We start from the raw sequence: 13,484 nt of genomic DNA on the forward strand, positions 1-13,484 counted from the left end.
GTTTTAGAGCATAAAAGGAGGGGTGGTGTTTCTCCCACACAAATGATCTCACCATGACATCAAATATCTGTGGATTAAAGTTACACCAAAACCAATCCACTTATCAGAAAAAGATTCTCCCGAAGTAAAAAAAAAATTGACAAGAAAAAACTTCATATAATTTCAATTTTTGAGTGGGTTGTACGAAACCACTATGATTAATTCCCCCAATCAAACCCTCGAATGATATTGAGAAGCTGTCAATGAATTTGAGGCTGGATTCGAATAAGAGTGATGAGCGTTAGGTTTTGAGGATCTTTGCTTTGATACCAAATTACCATGTTAGAGTTGAGAAAAGAAGAACAAAGAAAATATACTTTTGAAAAAAAGGTATATCATCTCACAACATTTACTAATCTTCTCTGAATTTATTTTGCGAAAAAGACAGAAAGACCCCTACTTAAGTACTAAATAGAAATGAAGATGAAAGGACAATAATGCCCATGTATAAGATGTTAAATTATATCTCAACACTTGATAGCCAGCCAAGAGTGCTAAAAACCCCACCACAGGTGATTTTATATCACGACCATTAGTCGTTATTCATTTTTTGAATGTCATTAGTCATTATTCATAATAGATTCATCTTTTGTTATCTTCTCCGTGGTTTTTCCTTGTCGATAATCCAATGGTAGTCCATGTTCATCGTGGATGGTGAAATTTCTTCTTCCAAATGCAATCAAGAGGAGCAAAGTAGCAAGGAGAACTAGATGCCTTTGTTAACAATGAAAATAAACATATGCACTATTTGTTATCTTTTCTTGGTGATTCGAATCTAATGAAATGTGTTCGGAGAATCAAGTCCATGAAGTGGAGATTGAAGAGAAAGAGAGGAGCAAAGTGAAGAGAAGAGATGTTACCCTCCCCCACATGAATATATATATATATATATATATATATATATATATATATATATATATATATATATATATATATATATATATAGGTGAGTACAAGAATGACAAGAATACCCTCAATGAACTTAACACTCCCCTCATGCTGGAATGTATATATCATACATTCCCAGCTTGTTGCAAACATCATTCAACTTAGCGGATCCCAATGGTTTAGTGAACACATCTGCTTGCTAATCTGTTGATCGGGTAAACACAGTGCATATCTCGCCTTTCTGAATCCTCAACGGCAGCCAACAAGTTGAGCTCCAGATGGAAGAGGAACCAACCGCCACGATTTATTGGAGTGGAGAGTAGTCAACTCGGCATCCATGGAAGCCCGCCACCAGAGATGAGCGTGAGCATCTCAAACAAACTCAGGCACAATGATGGAAGACAAAATAGAAACAAAGGAATGAAAGGTGGGTGAGATACAATCATAAGAAATAAACTGAGAAATAGGATAAGCAACAATACGAGAGCGAGTATGAGAAGCAATAGGAGCGAAGTAGGAGTTACAGTAGGAGGTAAAGTACCTAAAGGAGAGCTATTAGACTGGTGAGGGGGATGGTCGGGTGGAAAGGATGCCTTTGTAGTAGGATGCACAATCCGTCGTGGCCCACGAGTATAAACTTGCCGCTGAGAAGTAGTGGTCATTGGAGGAGCTGACAGTAGCGGAAGAGGCATGACAGGCTCACCAACAATAGCAGGGACTGAATCTGAAAAATGGAGTGGACTCAATGAAGGTAACATCCGTGGAAATAAAGGTTTTGCATAAGAGAGGACTGTAAGACTTATAACCTTTCTGGGTAGGAGAGTAACGCAGAAAGATACACTTTTCCGCACGAGGATCCAACTTTTCAAGGCTAAGAGCCAACTTTTGAACAAAGCAGGTACAGCCAAAGACGCGGGATCAACAGAATAGGATTACCGATATAACACAGAAAAAGGCCTCTACGGATACAACACAGAAAATGATGCCTGACTTGATAATACAGAGGAAGGGAGACGATTCCCTAAGAAACATGCTGTGAGAACCGCATCGCCTCAGTAGATTTTGGGCACTCTCATTTGGAAGAGAAGAGTCCGTGTGATATCTGAAAGATATCGAATTTTCCTCTCAGTAATGCCATTCTACTGAGAGGTATAGGGTCAGGAAGATTGGTGGATAATAACACGAGAATCAAGAATTTGCTGAAATCCATTAGACAAAGAGAAGTGCTCCCTGGCATTATTAGTAAGTAAGCATTTAATTGAACATTGAAATTGATTTGTAATTTTCGAATAGATTGTGCGAAAGGCATTAAAAAATTCAGCACGATCCTTAATAAGAAACAACCATGTAGCCCTGGAGTAATCATCAACAAATAGAACAAAATACCAAAAAGCATGTAGAAAGGGGTTCTAGAGGGACCCCATACATCAGAATGTACTATTTCAAATGGACGCGATACACGACTAAGGACTTTAGAAGGGAAAAACACCTGATGGTGTTTACCCAACTCACAAGACTCTAGTAAAGGACGAAATAGGATGAGGCACAATAATAGGCTGCCGAAACTTCTCAACAGATGGGTGACAATGCCACTGATACGCTTCGACAGAGTTCCGTAGGGCAACATTAGCACTGCCTTGCTTATAACAGTACAAACCATCGATCTCACGGCCCAAATCAATCCTCCTCTTAGTCTTTATATCGTGAAAGACATAATAAGAAGGAAGAAAGAGAGAACAATTTAATGATTTGGTCCACTGAGCAAACTGTTGGGAAACTGCGGAACACAAAGAATAGAAGATAAAGTGAGGTCAGTGGAAGGGGAGGCCACACCAACCCCTGGGACAGGGGATGTAGTCCCATCAGCTAAAGTAAAAATATGGTTAGTAGAGGAGGAATATAACTGAAAAGAAGAAAGAAGGCTAGAATTGTCAGTCATGTGATATGATGCTCCTGAATCAATGAGCCATGATCCAGAAGACAGTCGTAACTCAACAGGAGGTGGTACTACCTTTTTGTGCAGGCATTTGAGTGCTTGCCTTTGTCTCTCAGGCGCACGAGTTCATCATATTCAGCACGAGAGATAACCAATGAATCGGCATTATCAGTAGGTGCAGGAGCCGGAGAGGAACTCTCTGAGTTAGCAACAAAAACATGAGCAGAGCTGAGAGGACGCAGCTCAGGATGCAAGTCATAATAGAAATCAATATAGTGGCCCTCAAAGCCAAAGTGTGTACAAAGGCAGGAGCCACGACTACCAAAAACACGACCTCCCCCTGAATCACGGTGAACGACCACAATGCCAAAGACGCAAGTAGATCACAACAGAAAACAATCAACACGAAGTGCACTAAACAAATCAGCAGTAAGGAAGCGTAGAAACCAGCAGCGACGGCAAAGAGAATCACATCGAATAATAGTATGCTGGCCGACATATCACTACGTGGAGTCGCCAAAGAAAAGAAGAGAAGCCATGAGGCACCACAGACAGATCACCAGTAACAAGGAATCACCCCGAATAAGGCACCACAGATAGAGCACCAACAACGAATAACCACCAACAATCAACCACATCCAACAATATGGAGGACAAACCAAGAGAGATCACAGTCAACAAAGCACCAACAAAGTACCAACGAACGAGCCACCAATAAAGTAACAACAAAACACCAACAAATCTCCAATACACACCACGACAACCATCATTAGTCACTGATACACGCTGTCCCACAAATCAGTACGTGGTTCCAGGACGGAAAGATACCCCAACAACACACATAAGCATCACCAACAAGATGAAATCACCGAACATCTCCTCGGAACCAACAAAGGGATGAAAAGGGTCAAGGATGAGTGTTTAAACCATCAAATTGAAGGGAAATGAATGTATGGTGGGTTAGAGGTAGATTCAAAGGGATTAAGGGCTGTAGGGAATAATTTTAGTAGCTTGGGTTAGGGTTTGGGGTTGAATCCAACCAATAAAGAGGTATGGAAGGGGTTGGCTAGGGTTAGGGCTGATGAATTCAAAAAATAGATGTTGAGAGGGGGACGGGGACGACAATGGAAGATGATGATTTGGGGGGTGAGAGTAGAGTTTGGAACGATGTTGGAAGTGGTGGGTTAAGATTTAGGGTTGGGGCAGCACCAAAGTGAGAGGAGAGAGGGTGCTGGGGGGGGGCTCACGTCTCGTCTCTTGAGAAGAAATGAGAGAGATGTTACCCTCTCCCACACGAATATGTGTGTGTGTGGGTGGGTGGGTGGGTTGCAAGAATACCTTCGATGACTTGATACACTTAACAAAATGAAATAATTTACACAACGATTGCATTTGCTCTCAACACAATCTCTACTAGTCAGTAAAAAAAAAATCTCTACTTACAAAATAAGCCAAATTGAATTGTAGGTTTATGCCCCAAAAAATAAGGATCCTCCCATGTGCTCCTATACTCGGAAGAATTCCTTGATTTTCTGTTTATTTTAATGATATGAGGAATGCTTTGTTGTGATTCTCCAATAACCTACACAAACTGACTAGCATTTCGTGTTCTGTTAATTGTTAAGGTAAAAAACTAATGCAGATCATTTTTTTTCAGTAGCTCATTCACATCATTACTTCTTATTATATCTGGATATCATGACATATATAGAGTTTTGGACTTTATTTCATTTTAGTGATATGCTATTAATTTCTTTCAGTGCCTGGCCCTAAAAATGCAAAACCTGAAAATATGGAAGGATGTTTTTTATGTCTCCGCCATCCAAAGTCAGGTAAATTGCTATCTATGCTTATTACCGTTATTTAGATTGCAATGTATTGGCGTTTCTATATCTAAGAGTCAAAAGCTTTTAGACTATAATCATACAATTGTTGGTGTAAGTTTATGTGATAACATCCATGATGCTAGAGTTGACTAAAGAAGTCCTAAAGTGTAATGCCTTTGTGAGTCATCTTTGGGGAACAAATAATTGTTGAATATTTTATGCATGTTGACGTTGATGTAATTCGCGAAGCGAAAGTGAGGGCGGTTGTAACGACCCGGATTTTCGGATAAACCTGAATCGCTACTAAAGATTGAAACTAAATGCAACTCATATGAAAAATGCGGAATAAATTTTTTTTTTCTTAATATATAATATAGAACTCAAGTAATATTGATCTACATCAAACTTAGAGTTTAGCAAAAGTATACCGACATCAATAATATAAATGAAAAAGATTAGACACTCCAATGACTCGTCACGCTCTTCCTACGCTCCCAATTTATTCTCGATGTTGTCCATCGTAGTAAAACCTGTGGGGATTTATAGGGGTTAGTTTAACGAACTAAGTAGACTCATTCACTACCAAAACATACACAATTAAGCAACTTTTGAATTTAAAGGCATACAACTTAATTCCATAGGTGAACATGTAGCACAATTCATTTCTAAAGAAATCATGAATGGTAATATAGAGGGCTATGGCATAAATCAATTTGAAACTATTATTCTAGCAACGCAACAACGTTTTACAAGTGAGAACTTTATGTTTTGTTATCATCATTATTAATGCATGAGACTACTCACCCAGGACAATCAAACTCCCTTAGCTTGTTGTCCCGCCCCTAATATGTTCCACTACCCTCGACTATAGGTAGTAGGCATGAGGGACTTTTTACGACGTGCCTACTGGCCACTCCGCCTATTGACATCACGGTCTAAGAAGATGCATTTGCCACCATGGGGGTCCGCTATAAACCCATGGCCGCTGCGGAATTTCATTATTCTTGGACGACTCATTCCTCCGCCCAATCCACCAAATCATATTTGCCCATGCCATTTATTTCATTTATTTACTACCAGTTGTTCCTGGTATGTCATCCATTTTCAGTATCCTTAAGATATTCATTAGCAATTTTCTGCTTCCAAAATATTTTCCTTTAACAAGGAATCATAGCATTCCATCATTTGTGGGCATTAGCATCTCATTATTAATGAGCATAGCATCATTATTATATCGATTGCATGCTACTAATATGGAAAAACATGAGAGGGAAATACATATCATTTAACAGCAGTTATGTCTACAAGTATCATGAACCACTAAGAACCTTCATTGCATACAATTAAATCAATCATTGTCCAGAAGTGTAAGTTTAGGATACTGTCACCTACCTTAACCACTTGAAATGTGAGAGAGTGAGAAATCTTCTATGTCTGAGGCGAATGTTTGGGAATAGAATTTAAAGAACAAAACCTAAAAAGTTATGACTGTCTAACTATCTTAGGGTCAGAGTTAAAGTATAATTTAACGGGAACCTTAGTGTGTGCACATGATTCTTGTTTCAGATTTGGTAGCATATTCGCTTCAGACATAGAAGATTTCTCTCTCTCTCTCACATTTCAAGTGGTTAAGATAGGTAACGGTATCCTAAACTTACACTTCAGGACAGTGATTGATTTAATTGTATGCAATGAAGGTTCTTAGTGGTTCATGATAATGACTTGTAGACATAACTGCTGTTAAATGATACGCATTTCCCTCTCATGTTTCTCCATATTAGTAGTTTGCAATCGATTTAATAATTATGCTATGCCCACAAATAATGAGATGCTAATGCTAAAAAATGATGGAATGCTATGATTCATTGTTAAAGGAAAATACTTTGGAAGCAAGAAAATTGCTAATGGATATCTTAAGAATATTGAAAATTGATGACATTCCAGAAAAATGGTAATAAATAAATGAAATAAATGCCATTGGGAAATATGATTTGGTGGATTAGGTGGAGGTATAAGTTGTCCAGGAAGTATGAAATTTCGCACCGGCCATGGGTTTTTAGCGCACCCCCATGGTGGCAAATGCATCCTCTTAGACCGTGATGTCAAGAGGCGGAGTGGCCAATAGGCACGTCGTAAAAAGTCCCTCATGTCCATTACCTGTAGACGAGGGTAGTGGAACGTATTGGGGGGGGGGGGGGGGGGGACAACAAGCTAAGGGAGCTCGATTGTCTTGGATGAGTCGTCTCATGCATTACAAATAATAATAACAAACACAAGTTTCTTACTTGTAAAACATTGTTTGCTTGCTAGAATGACTGTTTCACATTGTTTAAATACCATAGCATGATCCCTGTTAATGTTTCAGGCTTTCTTTAGAGATGATTGTTGTTTCGTGCTCACCTAATGAATTAAGTTGTATCCTTTAAATTCAAAAGTTGTTTAATTGTGTATATTTAGGTACCGATTGAGTCTACTTAGTTCATTGAACTAACCCCTATAAATCTCCACAGGTTTTGCTACAATGGACGGCATTGAGAATAAATGGGGAGAGTAGGAAGAGCGTGCTGAGTCATTGTAGTGTCTAGTCTTTTTCATTTATATTACTGATGTCAGTTTACTTTTAATAAACTCTAAGTTTGATTTAAATCAATATTACTTGAGTTCTACGTTATATATATAAAAAAAATTATTCCGCATTTTTTGTAGGATTTGTATTTAGTTTCTGTCTTTGGTAGCGATTCGGGTTTCTCCGAAAAATCCGGGTCGTTACAATTTCCATATATTTTTGTGATTTTATAGAATCTTCATTGAAATTTCTAATTGACACACGTTTCTAAGTTCGATCGAAATAAAATCATTTTGGTCGTTTTGTGTCCGTTTTGTGGAAATATTAAACCATGAACTTTGGAAGCATTCTGTTTCTTTGGTGTTGGTTGGTAAATAATCAACTGCAGCTCCCTTGCCTTTGATATCTTGAGTAGCGATTGTTGTAGGACATTGCAATTAGTATTAAGTGCTGTGCTGTCTTAACAATTCGATTAGGTCATGGAACCTTTTGAAATATATTCATCCTAAATCTCCTATGAGTTGTTTGTCTCATAGTTTCTTCCATTTTTTGTACATGGAAAATCCCTAGGTAAGTGGAGGAGTTCGACTCTCTAAATATATATTTCAACCCAAATCATAACATGACCCTCCGATTTCGTCGTTGTAGACCTTATATGCCATACTACATTCAGCATAATATTTTTTGAAAATTTTAACTTATGCTCCTTAGCGTTGTATGAATGTAATACACCCACTTATTTTTCAAATTGGGTTTGGATTTCTTAACAAAACACTTAAAAAGGGCACAATTTCAGATCTCTCTTTTGTTAAATATAACCAAGTCATAGTAGTGTAATCATCTACACAAAAAAGAAAAAACACTTATGAAATGACAAACTTTGAACTCTAAATCCACCCCAAATTTCAAAATCAACAACTGAAAAAAAACATCCTTTAATTATCTCTAGAATAGAAACGAACTCTGTTATGCTTTCATAGCTCACAAGCTTCACAACCTGAAGTACACATAGATCTTCACAGTATAATGATTTAGGGACTCGGTATATGCTGCTTTCACATGTTCGGGGAAAATGATGAAAATGGGTGGATTAACTCTTCTCTGAGTTGCTCTCCAGCTCTCTTCTCAATTGCAAAGAGAAGTTGTCGTTGATATCATCATCATCCCAATCATCATCCCACTGCTGCATGGTTTCTTCCCCTTCTTCCTTATCATCTCACTCTTCATCGATTTCGAACTCTTCAAACTCGTCATTGTCTTCGAAGAGATCAATTTTGGCATCTTCAGCCGCTACCCTTCGATTTGGTCGCCATTTTAATACCTCAGAGTTGTAGTTTACTCTCCCTTACTGTGTTTCTGTTTTGAAACACTAGGCATTTGAAGTGTCTTCTCTCTGTCTCTTTTTTCTACTTAAGATCAAGCTTAATGGTTCCATTTTCAGTCAGAAATTTTAGTTTTTTCTTTGCATCAAGGACCACCTTCGCATACCGTGCCTAAGAAGATAATTCAGCCCATTTAGTGTAATAGAAGTAAGCTGCATTCCTTGCATCTCCATGATGTTTGAAAAATTGGATTTATTGACTCATTATGTAGATCCCCAAATATGGCTACAACTGATCTATTTAATCACATACAAGACAACAACTGTTCGACCAACCTTAAATCCTCAGCTAGCAAACAATGCATCAAGGCAAGACAATTGACAAGGAGGCATGGTTTTAAATTTCAACTAACATGTGTCGATTTTGGCCAACATGTGTCAAACTTTCATGGGGATTGAAGTTCGAAGTTTGATTCCTTGCATGCACCCACTGAATAAAAAAATTCAATACATCCAGGAAATATTAATGCCCATTCTATTAATAAGATGAGTAAGTTGAAAAGTAAAAGAAATGTGGCGATCATCAGCTTTTAAAACATGTGAAATATCTGTGTTTAGGATGGCACTTACGATTCCAGATATGTGCAACGATGCATGTTACTAGGCGCTTGATCTTGTTATACCATTATGGATGGTTGCATTTCTTATGTAATTATTTCTAAGTGTATTTGTACTTATTCTAGCATTTCCTAAAGTTTCATCTTAAATTTTCATCGTTTGCATGGACCTCCATAAAATTTTAGAATTTGTAAGATTTTTTTGGACTAGCATAAACTTTCATGAAGTACTTCCACTTCCGTGGGGACCGAAGACTTTGCCGAAATCGATGTTTGATTGCATACAAGAAGGCTGCACAACCACTAAACACAGTTTTAAGACAGTGAATCATTCAATTCTCACTTAGGCAGTACAGTTACAAATTAGGGCAATATCCTTCCCATTCCACATGAAGGCAACACAACCGCATATTAGAGCAGTACCCTTGCCAATCCACAAGAGGGCAGCATAGTTAAAAACAGCACACTGGTATTTCAGTCCAAGGTAGTACACATGAAGCAGATACACAATAGCCAATCGTCAAGAAAATAAATTAGTCACAAATTAGAGCAGTAATCTCACCAAATCATATGAACGCAACGTGATGCTTCTAATTAGAAAATCTGCACATCTTTGCTGTAAAACTTCCTTCTTGATTTAACACTAAAATACCTTCAATGATGCACACTAGGGCACAAAACTGCAGAGAACCCCATGGGGTTTCTGTGCACAAAGAAGAGAGAAAACCCTATGGTTTGCTCAGCACAAGAAACTCCAAGAAAGGAGGAAGATTGATTAAATCTAGGATTTTCAAGGAGAAAACACAGAAATCAGACCAAGGCACTTATGGAACTTGGCTCTAATACCAAGTTAACTGTAAAAGGAGAAATCACTTGGAGTCTTGGAGACCACCCAAGTCATAGGAATTAAGGTAGAAAAGAAGGGAGGAGATGAGAAAAAGGGTGAAAGGAGTCCGTGGGTTATGAAGTCTAACCTCACAACTCTCATAATAGACACACACGCACGCTCAAAACAAAATAGTGCAAGTATGCCATTATGCCCCAAGTATGATGGCCGCCATCCTAACTACACAAGAATGCCTTGTAAAAGATAGGAATACATAAATATTAAAACATCCTATCTCTTTACACTTGTAACAGCTCGACACCTGTTTTTATTTTGTTCATTAGTTATGAAGATATTCTACAAAAGTGGCTCATATTTGATGCTTTTTACTGCTCACTATATTTGACGAGTATTTCAAAGTCATTGGAAATTTATCATTAGTTACAAAGATATTCTACAAAGCGGCTATTATTTGATGCTTTTACTACTCACTGTATTTGATGAGTATATTTCAAAAGTCATTGGAAATTTATAATTGTTTAGAACTCTCAGATAAGTTGTTTATTCACTACTGACCTTATTTTTTTGAAATCTTGATCGTCTCTTTGCCACCGTTCCTCCGGGACATAGTTTGGAGGGGTTGGTTTCTGTGGAGGAATGCATTAAAAAAGTTTCAAAAAAAAAGGAGCTTATTTTTGAACCTTGTCAATTTGTCAGATACAAAATATTGTACTGTTGGCATTCTGGTAATTTACTTGTATCTATCTAACACATTTATGAAAGGAATCCCCTTCTATTCACTTAATAAGCTGCCTGTTTATTGGAATTTTCCCACAACTAGGTCTGGTCATTTCATCCGACATGCTCTTATTTTTTAAAATTTGTAGCTATTGTTTGATATGGTTGTACATGGTTGTTTTATTGGTCTTGAAGTGTTTAGTCTTTGAAAGCTTACTTTTCACTACTTTAATAGGAAACCCAACATCTTATGCGTTCATCAACGGATGTCTTCAAGAACTTCATTGGTTTAAGCAATCTTATGGCTCTTGGTTCCTAGGAAATTATGTTTGCGAAGGTAATTTAATTTTGGTGACTCATCATATATGCTGCCTGTTGAAGTCATGCACTGCAAATTTCAACTTCAGAGTCTTTAGCTTCATGCTCTGTGAGGTTATTGAAATACAAGGTGACAACCCAGGGGGGGGGTTGTGAATTGGCTAATTAAAAATTTGAGGCTTAATTAAGTGGATCAATTTACCAACCAAGCATTAACAAGTCTAACCCTTGATCAATCAATAAATATAATGTAGGCTAGAGATTAGATATTACTTTATGCTTATATACTCCAACCCTTGTTCAATGGAACATAAACAAAAGTAAAGGGTAGAGATTACCAAACACCAAAGTGTAAAGAGAAGGAGAAGAGAAAGCATTTACAAGGCAGAAGTTTTATAGTGGTTCTGTCACAACTTGACCTACTCCACTCTTCCAAGTTTTCCTCCTTGAGATTCTCCACTAACCAATAAGATTCTTCAACTGGCGAATCTCAAAGCCTTACACCAACTCTTTCAACTTCAAAGGGTACAAACCCTTTTTGCACAAAGCCTTGGCGAGGGGTCACTCCCTCTTACAACGTCTTCACCTTTCTTAACGGGCCGAAGAGTAGACCCTCACAACGTCTTCACCTTTGTTACTGGGCCGAAGAGAAGACCCTCAAATACAATGAAGAATAAAAAGATAAGAACTCTCAACGCCTCTAGATTAGGCGGATTACAAATTTGATAGCTCACAAATACTCCAAGGAAGATAAAATGTAAGCCTATGGAGTTGCTCTTGAAAGAATGTAAAAATACAAGTTCAAAGAGGTTTAACTTTTCATGTAAAAGTTTAAGTTCGAGAAGATAGGATTTGATCTTGCAAAAGGTTATTTAGAAATGTTTAGATAGTGTATATATAGCCCACAAGGAAATATGATCGTTTGGGGGTAAAACTGTAAAATACAGGGTTGAAAAAGTCAACTTGCGCAAGCCTCAACGACTCTATTTCCATGTCGAGGCGGTCGACTGAGGCACGACGGTCGCCCGACCTTATCGGGCTCTCTATTTGAATTTCAAATTTCATACCGGCGCGGTTGACCAGCCCTATGGCGGTCGCCCGGCGAAGGCAATCTGTTTGAATAAAAATTCGGCTAAAAAACACTATCGCGGCCGCGGACCAATGTTAGTCGTCCTCAAAGCCCAACCTGGATGTTTTCTGGATTTCCAGAAAACAAATCCGCGGTCGCCCGGGTTAAATTTCGAGATGCCCTGGAATTCTAGGTAGCATCCCGCGGTCGCCCGGCCCTGAGTAAAATTCCATTTCTAACTATAAGATCCAGGGGCTTTGGGCTTTAGTCCTAGGTTTTCAAACACATATTTGGGTGTGTATGGTTTTTCAAAGATATAAAAAGTTAAGTATGAAAACCATTTGAAAACCTATTGAAAGTGCATTTAAACATAAAATCAAGAGGGCTCCAAATTCATTCTAAAAATAAGAACCTTGAGTCTTCTGGGAATGTCTTGGCTCCTTTGCACTTCCTTGGACTTCTTTAGCTTGAGGTGAACATCTTCAACTTGACTTGCTCTTGTGACATCCTCCAATCTTCACTACATGTTGTGAGGTGCATGAGGTGTCACCATGGCATGTTCAACTCCAAGCTCCTTGACACTTGCTAGGGAACTTGTGGGATCTTCATGTTGAGCTCCTTGGCTTGATCATTTCCAAATGCTGATGACTCCAATGAAGGTGCAAGCTCTTTGTTCCTTTGTCTCTTGATCCACAAGCCATGTCACCATGACATGAAATTCTGTATATGACACAACACCTCAAAACAACACATTAGTCCATAAAAGCTAGTCAATTTGGTTTGCTAGCATCAAAACAAGAAGGTAAGTGAATGATTAACTCATGGGAACCCTTGAGCTTACATTCTCCCCCTTTTTGATGATGGCAAACAAATTGATTAGGGAGGTAGGAGATATCAACCAAATAGATGAATATGCATGATATGAAATACACAATAGAGCATAGCTCCCCCTCACTATATGTAACGACCCGGATTCCCAGGCTAAATTTTTGAGGCAATTCTGAGCTTAGCTCTTTATAAAACAGAGCCAACAAGCCCCGAAAAATCCGGATTGCTACGCCTCTCAAAAGAAAAGAGGCACAAAACACATTCATTCATTTTTTGGAATCATACAGCGGAAGTCTTAGAAAATCATGATTATTTGGAATCAACTAAAATACAGCGGAAGTCTTTGGTTTAAAATGCAAACCATTTATTAATGAAATAGAGACAAAAATAAGGGAAGAGAATTTTATTCCAATACTTTCAATAATAACTCCACAAATTTGCCAAATTAAATATCCATGCCCCAAAGGACTTTGGAAAGAAAACTAAAAGAAATAAATAACTGCCTAAACTAT

General features: G+C 38.1%; 1 protein-coding gene across 2 annotated transcripts in view; it reads left to right on the forward strand.

Annotated features, from left to right (window-relative positions):
- The window catches only part of LOC143861747 (uncharacterized), an 84,772-nt gene that overhangs the window by 12,295 nt on the left and 58,993 nt on the right, over positions 1 to 13,484 (forward strand). The window contains exons 3-4 of one of the 2 annotated variants that reach the window (XM_077372640.1): positions 4,624 to 4,695; positions 10,993 to 11,094. In XM_077372640.1, the coding sequence (XP_077228755.1) occupies positions 4,624 to 4,695; positions 10,993 to 11,094 (174 nt within the window). The remainder of the gene's footprint in view (positions 1 to 4,623; positions 4,696 to 10,992; positions 11,095 to 13,484) is intronic. The other variant, XM_077372641.1, reaches the window with a different exon arrangement.

The sequence above is a fragment of the Tasmannia lanceolata genome, unplaced genomic scaffold (assembly GCF_043159265.1).
Source record: "Tasmannia lanceolata isolate RefF3 unplaced genomic scaffold, GAP_Taslan_0.1 ptg000037l, whole genome shotgun sequence".
Classification (NCBI taxonomy): domain Eukaryota; kingdom Viridiplantae; phylum Streptophyta; class Magnoliopsida; order Canellales; family Winteraceae; genus Tasmannia; species Tasmannia lanceolata.